Genomic DNA, 20,517 nt, shown 5'->3' with positions numbered 1-20,517 from the left:
ATCCAAACATGACTACCGTGTTTCTCACAAAATAAGGCTGGGCCTTATTTTTTTTTTTGAGCCCCCAAAACAGCTAGGACGTCTTTTCGGGGGTGAATTAATTTCTTCCCCCCGCGCGCACCAGCGCCATCTCCAACAACAGTGTCTGAGTCACTCCCGTGTTTCCCCTGTCCCCGTAACAACAGGAAAAAAAAAGATTTTGAGGCACCTGGGAGCGTCGCGCGCTGCGTTTTGGTTTAATCCCGAGCGGCTGGGTGGGCGTGAGAAGAGCTGAGCGAGCATCTCTGCTGCTGCTACCCTTGGTGCTCCAGCCTCAGGCTCTGCAAGTTTGCAAAAGTCCCAGTGTGCAGCCCGTTCCTGCATTCCAAGCGCCCAGGCCGAACTGTAGCTGTCCCTCTCTCGCCAGCACCGTCTCCAATAACAGTGGCAGCAATGGCGGGAACCGTAGAAGTTACAGAGGCAGCTCCCCCACCCGAGAAGCAGCTGAAACGCTTCTAATGGCAAGTTCCCCCCGCCTTCCCCCCCCAATTTCGCATGCTTTAAACTAGGCCTAAATTTGGGGGGAGGGGCTTAATTTCATTTTATGCCTAGAAAACATGCTGGGTCTTCCTATTGAGGGGGGGCATATTGTTGGAGAAACACAGTAGATGAGTTAAATCTACTTTATTGTACAGCTACATTAACAGAATCTTGCAAGTCTAAAAGCACAAAATTTCCCACTGCTACATTTAACTGCTTGATCCATTAGGGCAGGTCATTTCTAATTTTTTTTTCTTTAACCATTAAGCCATTGGAGGCTCATGGTCTCTTGTCTGTTTCCCAGGCAGCATCTTTTCCCTCATTTCCCCAAGTTCATTTCCATAGTCCATTTTTCTAGCTACTAACAGTTGGTCTTAAAAGTACATATGCCATATAGTTAATTTTCATATTAGTTACTGCCTTTCGTATATTTCATCAAGGCAACAGGATAATGGATAACTGACAAAGCTCACAGTTAGCATTTCATATTATACACCACTGAATTAGTCTAACAATGGAATAGTCATTAAATATACAAGATCAAAAGTTATAAAATATTTTTATAGTTAAGATGCTGTAACCAATTGTTTTGTTTTAGGTTTGTAATACTATATTACAATACCATGAATAAAGACTAAATGCTTCCAAAATAAACAGAAATAATCATTCAACTACAATGCAAAAATAAAAGTTAGCAGGTAGGAAAGAATAAGCACACAAAAGATTATGAAAAAGTTAAAGCAAAACAAAGTTTACTATTGCTTTTTTCACATTAACATCCTTTTAATTAACATACTGAATGCATTCTATAAAAAATAAACTTATTTTTTAAAAATAATTTGAAACTAAGATATATATACACATGAATAGTGATCAAATGCATTATCATAACTGCCTATATTTAAGGCATACTGAGAACATTTCTGCTGATGCAAGGTAAAGGAAATGACTAAGACTTTCTCCATTAGGTCTTCCCTACTCCACCCTATTTTATCTCCTGTATACCAAACCTTTTTATTAATGCTTAATTACATAAATTTACAAACTGCTACATATTAAAAGACCATTATATCCTTGTTTAAAGCCACAGTAAAGATGGATCAAAAGTTAGAAGTTAAGGAACACTCTTCAAGAATTACCTTCACCTGTCTTGTGAGACAATTTTTTAATTGCTAAAATAAATGCAGCTGAAAGTTCATGCTAAAACATGTCCAGAAAACTTACAGGCAAAATGAATCTTGTCTCCTGGAAAATATGATTCCACCTTTCTCTTAAATACACTTCCAGTGCATCCGAGAGAATTTCTTCCACCTCCCCATTTCTTTCTACTTGTCTCTCCAGGGTGACTGGAGCAGAAAATCTGAAGTATAAATCAGAGAAACTGCACCTCTACTTTCATCCAAGTACATTTTTCTGGCATTGCAGCCAGAAGCAGCTCACTAAGATGTTTCTTCTGTTCCTGTGCAATAGGAGGAACCCAGCATCAGCTGATAAAGATATGAAAGGCTTTTAGAAAGCTGATGCTTAAACGAAATGATGCACATCAATAAAATCTTTTGCAGATCTTGGCAAGCAATTCTATTTAAAAGTCTTAGTCATACGTTCTTGGAGCATAATCATCTTGGTTTACTTATCAATTACTCTAATCTCATTTCAGGTAAGTATGGGAGAGCGATACTGGACATGTATATGTTACCATCAATGTGTGAATTAAGCATTTTATAGAATGCCTAGGAAAAATACCAAAAATGGGAAAGTATCAAAGTATCAAATGCTTAATATTTCACACATTTCTTAGGCATTCTAAGCAATGCCAAAAGGCAAACAAGCAAAGTGTAAAATACTACTGCTAAAATGCCATTCTAGCCTTCCTTGTTGCAACAAGTAGGTCAATCCTTTTTCTTTTTAAGTAAGAAAGTCCTTTATTTTGCATTTCTTCTTTCATTTTCATATATGTTTTTTCAAGAAAGGGTTAGAAACTCAAACCCTTTTCATGATTCTCTTTTCATTACTTTGCCCAAATAGATCTTGCCATTCTGCATAATGCCTACAATAGTTAGGAAAACTATATATTAAAATAATAGACTTCATATTTTGTCTAAAACATCACACATTCTATAGATTTCCTAGGCATTTCATACAATGTCAGCTTTTCACATGTTGTCGGAAACATCTATACAGTATGATCTAGGCAATTCTAAAAATTTTCTACCTATGTTACTAGTTCTGTTGTTTTTATATTAGAGCCTTTTTCATAAGATTCACCTGAAGAAACATTCAAAATCTCATTTTCAAGTTAACACAATTAAATACAAGATTTCAAGAACAAAAAACACACTAATTTCCTCTCAAAACTGCTTAATAACTGTGCTCCAATAAATGATCTTGGAATTCAAAATTATCCTCAACAAATGAACTGATATATTACCTTAATCATTTCGATAAACCTTTCCCCAAAACCCATTTTTTCCATTTGCGCCAACATAAATTGCCAGTTCTGTGTGTCTAAAAATACCAACGCCATCTGCTTTTCTGGATGTGCTTCATAGTATTCCAGTGTATTCAATATTGTCCTCATGTTATTTTTGTCCTCATGTTATCTTGTCTCTTAGGCAAAAAGCCATTTTGGCCCATGTATAAAATGATTTAAGAATCTCTTTAATCTTTCTGCCATTATTGAAGTAAATATTTTATAATCCGCATTCAACAAGGATATCGGTCTATAGTTTTTTATCTGTTGTAAGTCAGAGTCTTCTTTCAGTACAAGAGTAATGTAAGCCTCCATCCATGAATTTGGTACTTTGGCTTTTATCAGTACTTCATTTAATACCTCTAACATTATATTGCAAAGAGAATCTTGTAATATTTTATATAGTTCTGCTGGTAGCCCAGCCAGGCCAGGAGCCTTCCCGTTGTTTTGTCTGTTTAATGCTTCTGTTAATTCCATTCCATATCTTTTCTTCTAGCATTAATTTAATTTCTTCCGATATTTTAGGTAATTCTGCTTCCTTCAAATATTGTTTAACTTTATCTTCTGTAATTGTCTCTTGACAATTTCAAGAACAAAAAAACACACTAATTTCCCCTCAAGACTGCTCAATAACTGTGCTCCAAGAATAATCTTAGAATTTAAAATTATCCTCAACAAATGAACAGAATCATACAGATATTGAAAACATACATAAAGAATAAATATTGTCACAAACCATGTTCTATTCTGAAGGCCTAAGCATTTCAATTACATGATTGTCCTGATTGAAGTCATAAATGGGGTGATGAGGACTGAGATAGGAACTAGCTTCTCAGGTATCTATTATCTCCTTCCTCTAGCATCACAAGAGACCAACAATTTAACTAAGCTGCAGACCTCAAGTTAGTTATCGAGAGTTAGCCATATAAAGTCAAATATAAATAAATAAATATTGGCAATATTGGCAATATATTGCTCCAATATGAGAACCAGTTAGGCCACATGATGAACCAACTACCCTGGCACGTGGGACAAACTGTCCCACAACTGAGAGACCACATATGTTGTAATCCTGTTGCTGGAGGAGCCATGGGCTTCAGAATCCACATATTCATTTATGCCACAACAAAATCACTTTTGATTGTCTAGAATGCAAAACTAAGTCTGCAGGAGCTTACATTTCCATCTTTTAACACTTGTCTGCAAGTATAACTTTCACTCCTGCCTGCCAAGTACACAAAGGAGGCTGATGTATTTGGAAAGGAGAAAGCCTAGAGACCTTGCCTGCCCATCAGATCTGTGCCTGCAGCCTTGGGGATAAATCAAAATGACCCATTTTTGGGGGGAGGAAACTTTTGGCAGCCTTGCATTAGAGATGTCAAGGCCTGTATCTTTTTCTTGTCATGTTTTTTTCATGCCAATTTCTCATCAGCATGCTATCTGGACTGCTCTATCATCTCCCCTGGGGAGGTTTTTCTGGAGCATTACATGTGACCTTCACAATGCTATTTTGTTGGTAGATGGTCTGTTCTGCTTTTTCCTACGCTTCTGAAATAGTTTGTTGGTCATTGAGCAAATTTTCCAAAATTAAAGCTTGGCCAATCCAATCTTCATGGAAGATTTTAAAACTGCATTTCTACAACTGGATGTAAAACTTTAGTTGCCTTCTACCCATCACCCATAGTCAGATGTACAAGTGCAGAGGACAAATGCAAATTTAGAACAATACTTTCACTGCTTCATTGTAATCTAGCAGCAAGACAATGGGCATGACCTTTCTTTATGGATGGGTTTGTTATATAAAGATGGGTTTGTTATATAATAACTCAGTTCATTCTCCACTTGAATGAAGTAATTTCAGGCCAACTATGATTGCCACCTGCACTTTTTGATAAACAGTTCCAGGCCTTTTCTTCTTTCAGATAATTTGTTTTGTCTAAGAATTATCAGGTTTCTTTGCACCTTCTTAAAGATCAATCAAATCATGCCAAGGACTTCCATAATTCTTCTGATTTCATATCAGAAAGATCCTCCCTGATTATTGTTGGGGATCATGTCTCTCTTTGTACTGGATTTCAGCTTTCTACCCAACTGGCTATGAAACTGAATGTCTAGTTTATTGCCCCCCTCTCTCTAACAGCATAAATCTAAAATATAGTTCTTCACTGTTCTCCTGGTCCTGGAACACAATCTTCCATTCAAATGGGCAGGGGAAAATAATTCAGTGTAGAATGCATTTTTGTCTGTCAATATAGGATGGGTGGATTTGAATACTTGATCCACTGTAAAAACTATCCAGAAACTGAATATACTTGAGATATGGCAGATGACACTCAAGTAACACATCTTCTTTAACAGTTCCATTTGTAACATATAAGTCCAAATTATCTGACTGGCAAACAAGGTCTTTGTAGCTGCCAGAAGTTTTTAATGCTGAGGAATTAAAAGTTAGAAACATCTCCTTCCGTGTCATAAAATGGAGGGATTGAAAGGGGGTAAATTTTTTCAGATCCAGCCAAAAGAGAAATGAAAATGGAAGAGGTGGCACAGTACCCTCCAGCTACCCATTACCAGAAATAGGGAGGTGAGAAGCATGTGACACATTCAGAGTCATCGAGGGAAGGAAAGAGAAAATAGGAAAAGTATTAAGGTTGAAACTCACAAAGAACAATTGGTTACTAGACTAGAACCATTATACAAAGTTATCTCAATTGCCTTTCAAGTCCATTAAGAGACCTAGCAGAATATTCATTAACTCAGAAGGGCAGGCGGAGAGGATCAGAATATTCTAACCTAGCCAAATTGTATCTGAGAGTCTTCCGCAGTGAAGCTGAATGCTGAATAAGGTTTGGAGATTTATGATTTATTATCAGCTGGTGTGAAGCTTGAACTTATACATTTAAGGCCTGTTCATTAGCAATGTTATAAGCAACAATCTTAGCAATGGTATTCTTCAAAAACAAAAAATATGCATTTTGGAAAAAAATCCTATAACACTGAGGATGGTTTGAAAAACCATCAAATGTATTTTGCTTTTTATTCTACATGTCAGTAGGGACCATTTCAAGCTTTCACATTTTTGCTCTCATCCTCAATAATTCCCTTCTCCATTTAACTATAGTCTACTTTCATATTTTGTTTTGGATGCCGGGACCATATCTTCTGAGGGAAATATTCTTATCAGGTAAGTTTTCCCAAAATGAAACTAAGCAATTATAGTTGGATATACAGACCCATAGTAGGCAGGTAGATCATTTGGATATTTGGGCTGTATACACAATTCACTTTTAAAAGCCCAATAGTTTTAGATTACTATCAGTTTAATATCTGAATAGTGCTATAAAATAATGATGGCTTGTTAAATCTATAAACCATTCAAATTGACATTAGAAGTTTCCAATGCCTTTCTTATAGCTACTTTTTCATGAATATGGGAAGAGCAAAGCAGAAAGCTAAGCAACAATATTGTACCTTGGTATTAAGTATTCAGTTTAAGACAGAAACCTTTGTTGTACAAAAATAATTTGATGTTACTTGCAATTATTTATTAACACTAAATTTAGCTTTGGATGCAAAATTTAAACAAGCTCTTACATCCACATTTCAAATCGTAGCTAACACTGATATATCTTTTTCTCCTTAAAGGTCTAATTATCAAAACATTAGTGTTAATAGTCTCTAATCAATACTGTATAAATACTATTATCAATATATATATACATATACATATATAATAATGTAATGGATTACTTATGCCTTAAGCTACATTCATTATCATAAACTACCGTATTTATCGGCGTATAACACGCACTTTTTCCCCCTGAAAATAGGGGGCAAATGATGTATGCGTGTTATACGCCGATGTCCCGTTTCCCAATAGTGCCTAGCGGCGGCGCAGCGTCGTGACGCTGCGCCCGCCGCATATTAAAGGGAATGCGTGTTATACGCCTGTGCGTGTTATACGCCGATAAATACGGTACTTAACAGCAGCCATTTTAACATGCTGCAGACTTGTGCTTTATCCAACTGTAGCCCAGCCAGCAGCCACTCTGTTACACTACCTTATTTTTATTGCAGCTGATCACTAATGCTGTAATGCTGCCTCCTTCCTTTCTTTGCATTATGTATTTTGAATTGTAAAGTTTAGAAAGGGATCATCTCACTAATAACTAGAAGCCAATCTAGGCTTCTGCAGCATTAGTATATATCAAAACTGCTCACATACTTATATAGTACTTGTTGCATGAATTCTAATAAATAGAGGTGATGTTTAAATTTTTGATTATTCTGTTCACATGCAATTTACAATTGGTAGTATTTTCAAAGCAGAATTCAATTACATTCTTCTAGTGAGCCGTGGGAGACAACAGTAGAAAAACTTTTGGCCTTATTACTAACATTTTTCCAAAACAGATTCATATGGTATATCATAGGGAACTTTTATATACAGAAATTAGAATTTATCAATTCTTTATTTTTATCAATTCTATCCCACTGATTAGACTTGGGTAGATCACGCTAAAGATTCCCCTAATGTTTTCTAGCAAACCAATTAATAGCGTTAGTTTTTGTTAATGTAGTTGCATGTGTTATTTTGGTTCCAGATTACAAACCATCTTGAGTCCCAGATAGTAGACAATACACAAAAGTTGTATACAAATAAACGAAGGGATATTAACGTGGTAATTTATACATCTTGAAGAAAAACCAGTTCACCGAAATGTGTCGTAATAAAATGCTTAGCACTTATCCTTCTAGAGGATACTGTTTTGCTGAAAGCAAGTAGTATTACCTCGCTGCAAATACGCTTTATTTCTGGGAGATGTGGTGTGTAACCTTTCCTCAATTATTCTTAGGTTGCGATGGTAAGTTCGTACTGTACTCAGTGGCACTTATTTCGAACTAGGCATGAATAATCTGCTAGTCACACTTTGGTTCACACCAAACTTCTCCAACTCCACTAATAGCACTGTTCCCGCCCTTCAGAGGAGAGGTTTCACGACCAGAGACGCGGCTGAATTCAACCGCCCTGGGAAATGCTCCTTAGAGCAGGTCTCTCCAACTTTGGCCACTTTAAGCCTGACGGACTTCAACTCCCAGAATTCCCCAGCCAGCAAAGTTTTTGCTGGCTGGGGAATTCTGGGAGTTGAAGTCCGTCAGGCTTAAAGTGGCCAAGCTTGGAGAGCCCTGCCTTAGAGGGCCCTGCAAAGAGCTCCACCTGCCCTGGGCACACGCCCGTTCTACGGCGCCACCTCGTTTCGCCAACGGCAGCGTGAGAGAGAGAGAAAAAAAAGAAGCTAGCCTCGCCATCTCTCAGGCACCCCAAATCTCTCCACCGACCCCTTTTGCTACGCTACGCACCTCAAACACCACTTCGTCGTCAAACTCCGGTGTCATCCTTCTCCGCCATCCGTTCCCCTCTCCTCAGGCACCATGGGAAAGCGAGTCCACCGAGCCCGGCGTTATAATGCCCCCCCACCCACTCACAAAGCCCCACCGCGGCGGCCAAACAACTATGGCTACCCAATAGCCACTGCGGGAAGAAGGGGAGGAGAAGAATCTGGTGTTGCTGCGCAGATTGAACGGGCAGACGAGGTCTAGCGAAGTAGGGGGCGCCTGCATTGATGGCTTCTGGCCTGCAGAGGTCTCCATGTTGCAACTCGCGCGGGGTAAATCAGGGAACTTCGCTTAGACGGCAAAGACCGTCAGAGCCCGTTCGGTCAGTCGCGCTCTTCCTCTCTTCGCTGCGGGAATGTTATACAGGAACCGGAGCGTCGGGCTGCGCTTTTCGGTGGATTTTACCCTTCTATGCAGCCACTGTGAGGGGTTGTTATGCTTTAAAGAGGGACAAGGAGCGGAGTGAGGCAAAGCGCATGGAAGGGAGGCACCATGAGTTCAGCGGGTGAGTGCTCGACGCGACGAGCGGGGAGCGAAGTAAAAGCGCTGGGAACTTTTCTGGCGACCGCCACCGCGACAGATGTGGCGGGTCAAAGTGCAGATTTTAAAAATGCCCCACAGCCAGCTGAACGAGAGGGACATAATAGGAGGAAATGGCTTCTCCTCCACAGAGCCCTCTCCTCTCCTTGCCCTTGTGCCTTAAAACACCAACAGAGATGGGAGGTGGCTTAAGGGTCTACTTGTGAGAAACTCCTCAGGGTTGGAAGTGCAGATCTCTTTTCCCTGTCTGGCGTTGGTCTTCAGTTCTGAGTTCTTCGTTACGTTAGCCAAACTAGGTAACTTCATCAGTGCTGGTTATCTAGTTTGAGTAATGAAACGTCTTCAAGAAAACAACCAAACTCGGAGAGCACCAAGGACCCCGGAGTTCTTTGTTTTCTTATCTTTCCTGAGTGAGGGAGAAGCGAGGGAAGATCAACTGTCCTCGAAATAAAAGGTCTCCAGGACTTCCATGCCCTCCACGTTTACTTTATTTCTCAACCCCTGTTCTTATCTGTGAGATCTGTGTTATTAAGTTTTCCTAGCCCGTGTTCTCTTGAGCGACAGCAGAGAGTGAAAAAGTAACTCTTCCTGAACTGTTAAATATTGTCTAATAAAGTTTTTTCCCCCCTCTCGTTCTTATCAATTGGGAGAACTGAACTACACTTTCCTTCGTTGTTGCCAGGATTGAGGAGACCTGTAGGCTAACACATCTGGAGGAAAACTGGAATAAACAAACGCTCAATTTCCTGCCTTCTGTAGTTGGAAAAGAATCCATTTTTGCTCTGTGTTTTCTTTTTCTTTTCCCACCCTTTTTGGGTGTGCGGAGATCACCTTAAATAGACCGGGGAAGTAGTGTATGAAATAAAGAATAAGCTTTTTCAAGGCAAGATTTAAGGATTAAAAACATTTATAGGATTTGTGTTTTATGTCTAAGAATTTCAATCAGTCTTGCTGTATTTTGTGCAGATACGTAAGGGAATGATTTAAGGCAGTGGTTCCCAACCTTTTTTTTGCCCCTAAAGAAATTTCACCCGAATCTCGCACTCCCTGAAATTTAGACTTTGGGAACTACTGAACGCATTAAATATATGGTAGGATATAATCTTTTCAGCTATGTATGTAACGGCCACTAAATATTGATACTTAACTCTAAAATGAAAACAAAGTTAATCCATTGCATAATAAATAAAAATGCCAACATATAGCCAATATCCTATTATTTACCTGGACTTTTCTCGCACCCCCTGGAATATCGTCATTGGGAACCCCTGATTTAAGGGATCCTTTCTTGAAAAGTTACACAAGTATGTTGAGGCAATTGTTAAGGGCATTTTGTAATTAATACTTTTTGTTGACATTTTGAATATGGAATATGAAAGTAACTCTAAAGCTGTTAATTACAAATAAGTGTTCAGGAATAGACTTGAAATACCATAGTAAGAGTTTTCTGATTTAAACTGCTGTGCCATTCAAAAATATAATTGTTTATAATTGTTTTCTTATCTGTGCCTAAGTCATTGGCACAGTTTTTGCTATCTGTTACTTTCATGTGAATGCCATTGCTCTTCTCAGAGAAAACATACATTGTTTCTATTTCAAATGTGGGAATTCACACATTAAATGGTCTGCAGTGCGTTTTTAAATAGAGTATTTTGAGAGTAAATCAAAGTTTTTTTTTATGACCTATTGATTTACTTATAGAACAATCGTATACATGTATATTCAAAAGTAAATTCCAGGGGAATCAGTGGTGCTTAAAGGGTGCCTTGACATACTAAATAGCAGACTACCGAATTACATTTAAATAACATATTTTAATAAACGCAGCCTGCTAAATTAGTTTATGATCACTGTGTTTTGAAAACAGCTATTTCTTGGGAGCATGTAAAATTGAACTTAATCAGAAAACCAGACACTGGTTGACATATAATTATGATAGAAAGCTTCATTTTAGACACTACTTTTGCCCAATCTTTTGTTTGCATCATACTTAATTGCAAACAATTGAATTTACAGTTTTCTTCTTTTTGGATTTCATTGTTTTCTTGTAAATGCATATAGAATTGAAGCTATGGCTAGAAATGTATAGCGTGTTTCACTCTGAGTCTGGAGACTGGCCTAATCAAATATATGGTATGGCAGTAATTGTGATATTTTGTTCTCTGGGTTTCTCATAGGAGCTGTCAGTACTAAAGTGCTCTGAATAATAGTGCTTTACTGGAAAATATACTGTAAATTCACTGGCAGCGAAGTAAACAATTGGATAAAAAATAGTTGTTAAGCAACTTCATAATAAAGTGTGTATCTATAATTCCCTCCATGTCATTCTAGTGTGATGAAGAAATGGAACAGGAGATGGTTCATCTGGATACAGATATTTTAGTCTGTTTTTGTAAATATGTATATATACTTCTTGTACTTGTATGCTGCATTTTATTAGTATATAAAGTTATACGTTACTATTTATGAACTTATTTTTCTTTGAACTAACCAGAATTGCGTGATTATGCAGCTTCTTTTTTTCTATGAGGAATAAATAATATTTCTATATTAGGAATGAGAGCAGTCATACTAGCTAACGATAGACATGAAAAGTGGCATGGAAAAGAATCAATATAGACTTGGTAGTCTAGAAATTTCTGAACCTTTGGAATTTAAGTGCATACTGAAAGCACCACTAGATTTTTGATAGTGATTGTTGTCTATAGGATTAAGTCTGTATAGGAGTAAAGCTCAAATTCTTATCTGTTATCCATTTGATGATGCTGACACATAGTTTATATTCTGGATGAGCTCTGGACTTCGTAAACTATCATTAGGTCTAGTTGCTACTTTTTTATTGGAGAACTATACTTGTGTGAGATGCAATGCTGAATACATACATTTACCATTAATAGTTAATATTTCTTAATGCTATTTTGCTTTAGGTGCCTTAATATTTAATGCAACTTTCATTGTAATATTTCTTACTTTTTAAGTATATAAACTACCTTAATCAAGATCAGGATGGCCAAGGCATTAGATCTAAATTTCTTTTAAATTATCTAATCATTTGCAATAAATTGATACATTTACTACAAATCATTTGATATCTTGAAAGAAATTGTGGCAAAATCCATCACCTACCCTTCCAAGTAGGCTTTTCTAAGGAAGCTTATTTGGAGATTATCAGATGTTACTTTTTATTTGCTGGGGCCTGATAAGTCTGATAATAATTCTGATAAAATTTTAATTTAGCCTTGTATTTGAAAGCATTCAGTTCCTTAGTAATGCCTGCCCACTGACTTTAATTATTGGACTTTGAATTTTCAGGAAAATGAATTATGAATACATGTCCCATCAAGTTAAAATAAGACTCAAAACATTCATGAATAATACTTTTTTTGACCAACACTCATGATTTAGCTTCGTTGATAATTGTCAATTTAGAAATCTAAAGGAAAGCCATACTTTAAAAAAAGTATGTTAATCATTGTACTTATTTTTTTCAGATTTATCCATTTTCTTTTAATTTTCTCTAGCTTAGTAGTCATATTTTGTCTATATGAATAACATTGAAAATAAATTCTTCATTGAATCAAAGCATGATAATAAAACATATAGATTAGCTCCTTTGAGGTGACTTTGAAGTAGCAATAGTAAACTATAACTGTAAAATAGTAAACTATAACTGTAAAGGACTAATTAGTAATTGTAATGTTTGATGAAGCCCATTTTCTCTTACTTTTATTCCTTGCCTTGTAGTTGATCCATAGTTGTCTATAGGTATATCTTACAATATTGTTAAGTTTCTTCATTTTGGTTAATTTTTTTACAGATTCATAACAGTCATATTAATTATAGAAAGAGTTGTTTTTCTTTTAGTAATGTTATATATTTTCCTAAAACAATATTGGTGATAGAAGTAAAAAAAAGAAAGAAATGCTACTAAACAGCTGTTTTTAATAAATGCAGGTAGTCATCAATTTGCAACCATTGGCTTAGTGACCTTTTGAAGTTACAATAACACTGGAAAACTGACAATCAATACTCACACTTACAACCCTCACAGCATCCCTATAGTCATAGGATCAAAATTTGTGTGGTTGACATTTGGAATTTATGATGATTGCAGCATCCCAGGGTCATATGATCACCATTTGCAATCTTCCCAGCTGGCTTCCAAAAGCAAAATCAATGGAGAAAGTCAGATACCAACCTTGGAAGGATGGAAGGCTGAGTCAGGAGTGCAGAATTAGCCTTCAATGCTGCATTCTAACCAGGGGTGGGATCCGACAGGGTTAACTACCGGTTCGGTGATTTATGAGATTCAGTGATTTACGATGTGCTTCTCTGCACGCTAAGCGCACACGCCTGTAAATCATCATCAGCACACTGCATGCTGATAAGCAGCCTTCAAAAAGCACTTTTTTCCTGCTTTTTAAACTGAAAAAGCAGGAAATAAAGGTGAGGTAAGAGCCCAGGCGGGCAGGTGGGCAAAAACATCAGCAGACATAGAGTTGGTTCTGTGTCTGCTGCTCTTCAGAGCTAGCGGTTCTACAGAGGTGGACAGAACCGGTAGAAACCCACCCCTGATTCTAACCACTGTACCACCATGGCTCCTGGTAGAAAGGGTAGAGAAGCTGATCAAGATAAAAGTAAGCATTGTTCTGGGCTTGCAAATCAGCTTAAAGTCTTGATTTTAAAGTTGTTTGAAAGCTAGGCAGATAACATTGACATAGCAAGAACATATGAGTTAACATCTGCTCCTACTTTTAATTCTCATTAATTGAAGAAAAGTTGTTTTCAGTGTGTTTTTGAGGAATGTTGACATCTACTAGACTATGACTGTTCGTTGAGAAGCAAAAGACATGATTATGAAAAGAACATTAAAAGTCTATCCAAATTTCCTTTTTAAAAAAGCTACTCTTGGTTGAGCACTATAACTCATATGACTGTTCGCAGGTACAATAAATTGGAAGAAAATGTAGTTGAACACAGTTGGCTTAATTCTTGTAAACATTGCATAAAGGTTGCACTCTTAATTTTGATGATTATAGAATTTCTATTTTTTTTTTCAGATTGTGTTAAGTTAGTATTCCTGTTAGCTTTGTCTTTAGGTTAACCATACATTTTCTAGGATTTGCGGAATCAGTTGAAAGGATTTGTTTATTTTTTAAAAACGCTAGTTAGTAGTTTTAGCAATAGTGAAGTTTGAATGAACCAGTGGAGGTTTTTTTTCCTATCTGAAACACAGTAAATGTTTTGTTTAGAATAAATATTATTGTTGAAGTAGTCCAGTATTGAGATAGGTTCCAACATTACATGGTAACTATCTTTTCTCCCTTTCTTCATCCCTTAAAGTTCTAAACAACACCTTCGGGATTTTGTGAGTGATTTCCTTTTATGTTTACACTTTCAAGCACCTGAAAGATATCACAGTCATCTTACAAACAGCATCAATTATTTTTAAGTTTGCATCAAACTGGAAGAAGAAATATGTATTTTTGTTGTGCATAATGCTAATGGCTATTATGGGAGAGCAGTGGTAAGGAAACATTTAAATAAATTAAGAAAGAAAATAAATTTATGACTGAATAAAAGGAGATATTTTATAATGAAGCTTGAAGAATACTGCTTCATTAGCAAAAGTCGAGGGAAGTATTTGTTGAAATTCCCTTTGTGTATAAGAAATTTGCTTTTATTCTGAGATTTTACAGATAGTTTTACATTTCAAAGCAACCACTGACAGATTATTTGCTATCATGATTGAGCAAAGAAGTCTGAAGCATTTTGAAGGAAAAATGAATTACTAAATGCCATTGACTGTGATTCATACTTGATAAAACTTTTTGTAGGATATATACTTGATTATGAAGATCAAAAGGCAAGTTTCAACCTGTGGTAAAATGAACAATATAGGAGTCGTGCATTAATTAAAACTGTCTGTGGCTGCTAAACAATTTGGGGACTTTCCTGTGAAAAATATTCTTTTATGAGATCACTGATAACTCTTCACCTTAATTTGTAGAACCCAAATTGGTGTAATGGAGTCATGACATAGGGTAAAATTGAGAGTATAAATATTTATTGAAAATACAACTTGAGACAATGGAAACAGTAGGCTATAACTTCTAAGAATGCAAAATTTCATTTTGAATGCATATATAAAAATGGTTAGAATTAAAGTAGGTATATTTAGGATTAGGGTTAAAAGGATATTTTTCCTTTAAAATAAAGTGGATTGCTTGGAAGAAAATCTTTAGTCATCAGCTTCAGAGTAGTTATTATTTGCAGAAAAAATAGCAGGCTTTCTGTTGAGTATTGTAGAAAAAATGATCTAAATTTATTTTTAAAGGTTACATGTGGATTGATTGACCAATTGTCCATAATATCTGGTGGTCACTGACAATGAACAGAATGTATCTTGCACCAGAGCATATACAATCCAGATAACATAATATGTGACAAATCTAGAGAAAGGAGGGTTTGTTTTTCTTTGAAAGTAGATATAAAGTAGATATAAAGGCAAGGACACTATTTGTATATGACAGGTTTATTCAGAAACTATTTTTTCCAAGAATCTACTTTCTGCATTTAATGTGTGATATGAGGAAAATATGTGTCTGGTGTAAAGAATTGTAGACAGGTGCTATAATTAAAGCACCATATATCCCAGAACACTTCTTTGCTTTTGAATATAAAGTGCTGTATAACTCATGAATGAAAGAGCCTTTAGTCTTATTGGTTTGTTAAATGTGGGTGTTACCGTTTAAGTTTCACTAAAGTGGATAAATCTATAAAAGCTTCTGAATTAAATGTACTGTCTTACTCTCAGTTACTAAGAGACTTGGGTTTTTTTAGACTTGTATTCTGTAAAACCTGTACAGATAGGATAGTTTTTCTTGTTATAGTTACACAATTACATTTCAGATTTCTTCTGAAAATTGAAGTGGTATATATGAAGGTCTGTCCTTATTCTCACTACAATTTTCTGGGGTAATTTGAACTGAGATAGTGATTACTCAAAAGTAATCTTATGAGCATTCCACGATAAAATATTAATGAATTCAACTCTTCCCAACACTATATGTCTCCAAATAGGTCTGTGGTCCATTAGATTATTTATATGTGTTTTATGATTAAGAAAGAATATAGTATCAGTATATGCACACAGCTTTCTATAGAAAGGTGGAATTTTGATTTCTAACAAACTAAAAGCCTAACAACAATTTTTGAAACTTCTTTTATTATGGCCAAATTGAAATCATTTGTTTGACATAACTAGTGCATTAAAATCAAATATGATAGAAAATACTGCAGAAGAAAATACTCTTTGCCAGTTGTGTATGGTAAGCTGCTGGGATTTGTAGTTCAACAACATCTGGTAGGTCATGGGTTCCTTAAACTGATTACAACCTTTAGAGAAATGAAGTAAACCATTTGGTAAATTCACATATTAGCTGAGCTCGCGTATCACAATTAGTTATGCTATGGCCTGTTTCATGTATTTTTAGCAATTTGGTTTCTTCAGTATAGTTGAGAACTTAGCTTGTTGTATGAACCAGCCACTTGTGGTACATATGCTTAATAATAGATAATGATTAAGCAAATAATGTGTAAATATGATGTAAATCAGGGAGTAATAAAATAGAAGTGGGAGTGGATGTGATAATACTTGTTTAAAATGTTCTGAAATTGATACCTTTTCTCAGATTTGGCTGTCTATTTTAGAAAAACTAATTATGCTAGTAAGTCAGTTGCAGGTGTGTTAGAAAAATATATTGACACATGGAGACATGAAAATCTTCCATATCCTTGAAGGTTTTGATATGTTGAATATTTGGTGGGTATTTGTGGATGATGAGAATCCAGCGGGAAAGAGTTTCAAATTTTAACTTTCAAAGTGTTTTTTTAAAAACTAACCGCAGATATAAACCCTGAAAACTGCATTCACAGCCAAACATAAATTGTGACAACTAGTTTCTACAATATAAACTTTGACCATTTGGGGGAAATTGCAATAGAAGTTTACAGACCAAATAATTTATCATTAGAGAGGAGATCAAGTGTCATGGGCCTGTTGGAGACTGACTCCAAGGGAGAGGAGGAACAGCTGACAGGGAGTGGAAGTGTGGCTGCGGAGGTTGTAGAGGAGGATGGGGAAGGGCAGAGGCCAGCTGGGCAGTCAGAGGAAGACCCAGGCCCATCCCCTCTCCATCCTAGGGCACACAAGGAGTAGAGGATAAGGGAGAGATGTGAATGGCGTGGTCTACAGGAGAGGAAAGGGCCTTGATCCTCTTCATGGGTTGCAGCTGTGAGAACTGGTTAAAAGGACTGACATGCGTATGGGCCAGTGCTGGAAACAAAGCGTGGAAATATCTCTAGTCTGTCGTTGCTCTCTGAGTTTGGCGTCCTTCCCAGTGTGTGTTCCGATATCTGTGGATGTCTTCAAGTCCTTATCTTGCCTGGTCCCCTTAATTGCTTCAATGTGGTTTGTGTTATTTTTACTCTTTATAATTTATAGGCATTTTTAGTTTAAACGGCATTTCCTCCTTTTTTGTAACTGCTTGTGGAGGGAGTTTTTTGTCTCCAGTCAAGGATATTTGGAGCTTTGAACCAAAGTGAAAGAATAAAAGAGGTTAAACATGAATTCATTACAACAAAGGTGTACAGTGTTAGATCTATCCTTTTGCACATCAAGATCTTCAGTTCTGTGCTTAAAATGCTCCAGGTTTTGCCTAAGTATAGCATAGATAAAGACCGGGGTAAGCTCACAATGAACAATGATTAGATAAAGTTTTATTCTTCCACAGAAAAAAATTATCTGTCTATAAATACAAAGAGGGCTAAAAGGTTGATCCTACTTATTTGTTTGAGCCAGTACTTTATCTAGTAGAGCCTCAAATGGATTTCCATGGAGACTTATCCAGGCTCTAATCAGATATTTCCATTTACAACTGGATTGGAGCATAGATCCCAAGAATGAACATTAGATGTTAGAAACAGTGTAACACAAAGCTATCCTTATATATTTTCATTTGTTAAATCTGGTTGTTCATTTTTCAGACATGGGGGTTGATTGGTATACCATTTAGTAAATAAAAGCACCTTTGTTTTATATGGCTGATTTCCTATATTTTGAACTGTTAGACTAATGTAATGCATTAGTCTTTGTCTCAGTCCTACTTAGGATACAGGAAGGATAACAATATGATCAGTGCATAATGATATTTATTTCTTAAATTATAAGGCCCCCCAACTCCATAAGACTGTGTGATGTATAACATTATGATAGTAAAAACAAAAAAGCAAAATAACACTGTATGTCTCAAAATAAAATGGCTACTAACAGATAAAATCCAGAAGGGCCTTCACACACTCCATAACCCAGGCTCTGCAGAACTGGTCAGCTTTTCAAGGACTTGTCAGGGTGGGAACCATATAGATCTCTATAAGGATACAATTCCAGATGATGATACTGTGACAGAATAGGAGTGATTCCTGAGTCCCAATAGACATTGTTTAATTGCTGGAACATGCCCATTCAGCCTGATACAAGATGGCAGAAAGTATTTGAGACAGGAAAATCTTTCAGATAATTAGCCCTTATGCTACAAAGAACTTTTAGATATTAACTTGTACTTAACTGTACTTGGAAGCCAACTGGTGATCAGTGCAGGTGGTAGTGGAGAAGGAGCATCACATGTATGTACTGAGGCAGGTGTGATATGCTCCACCTTTTTATTCTGAATCGGCTACACCTTCTGGGTGATCTTCCAGGACAGCACATGTGTTTTTTATTAGTCCATACATGACTTCTAGAGCAGGGTTGTCAAAATGGATTTCTTCAAGGGCCGGATCAGCATTGTAATTCTCTGCGGGATACCATACAAATTCTGATTTTACCAGAGGTTCCTTAAAAATGTAATCAATGGTGCCCACTGCCCCAATCAAACCCTACTGAAATGGGTCCAGATAATGTGGAAACTGAATTATGAACCAAAGACAAGAGAATAAAATTTGGCTTTGGTAAAGGCCTGCACAATGCAATTAATATAGAAATTACACGGTAGAGGGCTCTAGTTTCCTTCTGCATCCAATTCAAAGTGCTGGTTATTATTTTTAAAACCCTACATGGTATGGGACCAGGTTATCTGAGGGACTGTCTCATATCCATTATGTCTAGGGAAAATATACTATGGCCCCCATTGGTTAAAAAAAATTAACCAGCAGCATCCAAGAAGAGGGCCTTCCCTACCATGACTCACTCCCTCTGGAATATTTTTCTTGTAGCAGTGATGCAGGCCCCCACTCTCCTGGCCTTTTGTAGGAGCTTGAATACCTGGCTCTGCTAAATGGGGATCAATGAACAGAATGCTATCCTGAAGATGGTTGGTGCCTTGATGGCCATCCCTCAACCTTTTAATACATTTTATTATTGTTTTTATCTGGATTTTTGTTGAGGTACTGCATTTTATATGGTTGTTATGTTTTATGTTTTAATTGTACATCATCCAAATCAATCCATGAGTGAGATGGGTGGTATCTAAATTTGACAAATAAATAAATTTCTCTTTATGTTCTTTTGGAGTTTGGATATGTGTGGCAAATCCACTATCATCTATACATCTAACCTTCATTGTTGCATTCTTGTGCAGCCTCATTATTAGAGAAGGCACCAATTGATGGAAAAGACTGTCATTTTTTGCCATAACTTCTGTAAAAGTAATACGCAGATTCATTGATTTAAAAGCTTAACTTTAACTAGGTGTATGTCCTGCTGAATGATGGCTGAGGTTAGATAAGAAAGTCATAGCTGATAAATAATCCTTATTCTGAGCCAAATTCAGGCCAATTTTTCCAGAATTCTGATTCCTGTCTTCCATATTTCTTATTAATATTGCAGACAGTCCTCAACTTATGATCACACTTGGGACCGGGATTTTCGTTGTAAGTCATTGTGATTGTAAATCAAATGAGACCTGATTTTACAACAATATTGACAGTGGTAGTTAAGTAATCACATGGATGTTAACTGAATCCAACTTGGCCAATGGGCATTTTTACAGAAATTGGCAAGAAAGGTTGCAAACCAGAACTACAGTTACTGCAATGGGTAAAAAATGTTAGTTGGTTAGCACCAAAATTGCAATCATGTGAAGCGGGTGCAGCGATAGTAAGTGAAGTTGTAAGTTTTGTTTTCCAAGGCTGTCATACCTTTGAACCATTGTTAAACAAAGAGTTGTAAGTTGAGGACTATTCATAAATATTTCATAATTCTAGTGATGTTTATAGAATAATCAGGGGTGGGATTCTACCGGTTCTGTCCACCTCTGTAGAACTGGTAGTTCTGAAGAGCAGCAGACAGAGAGCATACATAGAACCGGTTCTATGTCTGCTGCTGTTTTGGCCCACCCGCCTGCCCAGGCTCTTACCTGACTTTTATTTCCTGCTTTTTCAACCGCAGCTGCTTTGTGCGACACAGCTGCGGTTGAAAAAGCAGGAAAAAAGGGCTTTTCCAACTGCTGCGCACTTGCACGCAGCGCTGCTCAGCTGTCCAGGCAGCTCAGCAGGTCGTAAATTGCACACACGTGACTTGCGTGCATGCG

At 36.8% G+C, this 20,517-nt stretch overlaps 2 protein-coding genes across 7 annotated transcripts in view; one reads left to right on the top strand and one right to left on the bottom strand.

Annotated features, from left to right (window-relative positions):
- The window catches only part of VEZT (vezatin, adherens junctions transmembrane protein), a 31,808-nt gene extending 23,284 nt beyond the window's left edge, over positions 1-8,524 (bottom strand). For 4 of the 6 annotated variants that reach the window (XM_026698470.2, XM_026698478.2, XM_026698488.2 and 1 more), the window contains exon 1: positions 8,351-8,524. In XM_026698470.2, coding sequence (XP_026554255.2) covers positions 8,351-8,386 — 36 coding nt within the window. In that variant the 5' untranslated portion in view covers positions 8,387-8,524. Of the gene's footprint in view, positions 1-1,743; positions 2,007-8,350 lie in introns of those variants that run through there. The other 2 variants (XM_087934603.1, XM_087934604.1) reach the window with 1 other exon arrangement.
- Positions 8,525-8,539: 15 nt separating this feature from the next.
- FGD6 (FYVE, RhoGEF and PH domain containing 6) overlaps positions 8,540-20,517 on the top strand; it is a 58,466-nt gene continuing 46,488 nt past the window's right edge. The window contains exon 1 of the mRNA XM_026698459.2: positions 8,540-8,891. Within this exon, the coding sequence (XP_026554244.1) occupies positions 8,879-8,891 (13 nt within the window). The 5' untranslated portion in view covers positions 8,540-8,878. The remainder of the gene's footprint in view (positions 8,892-20,517) is intronic.

The sequence above is a fragment of the Pseudonaja textilis genome, chromosome 5 (genome assembly GCF_049901715.1).
Source record: "Pseudonaja textilis isolate UNSWEBS1 chromosome 5, rPseTex1.2, whole genome shotgun sequence".
In the NCBI taxonomy this organism is placed as follows: Eukaryota; Metazoa; Chordata; class Lepidosauria; order Squamata; family Elapidae; genus Pseudonaja; species Pseudonaja textilis.
Note: the sequence above shows the minus strand (reverse complement) of the source record. Positions and strands in the feature narration are given on the sequence as shown.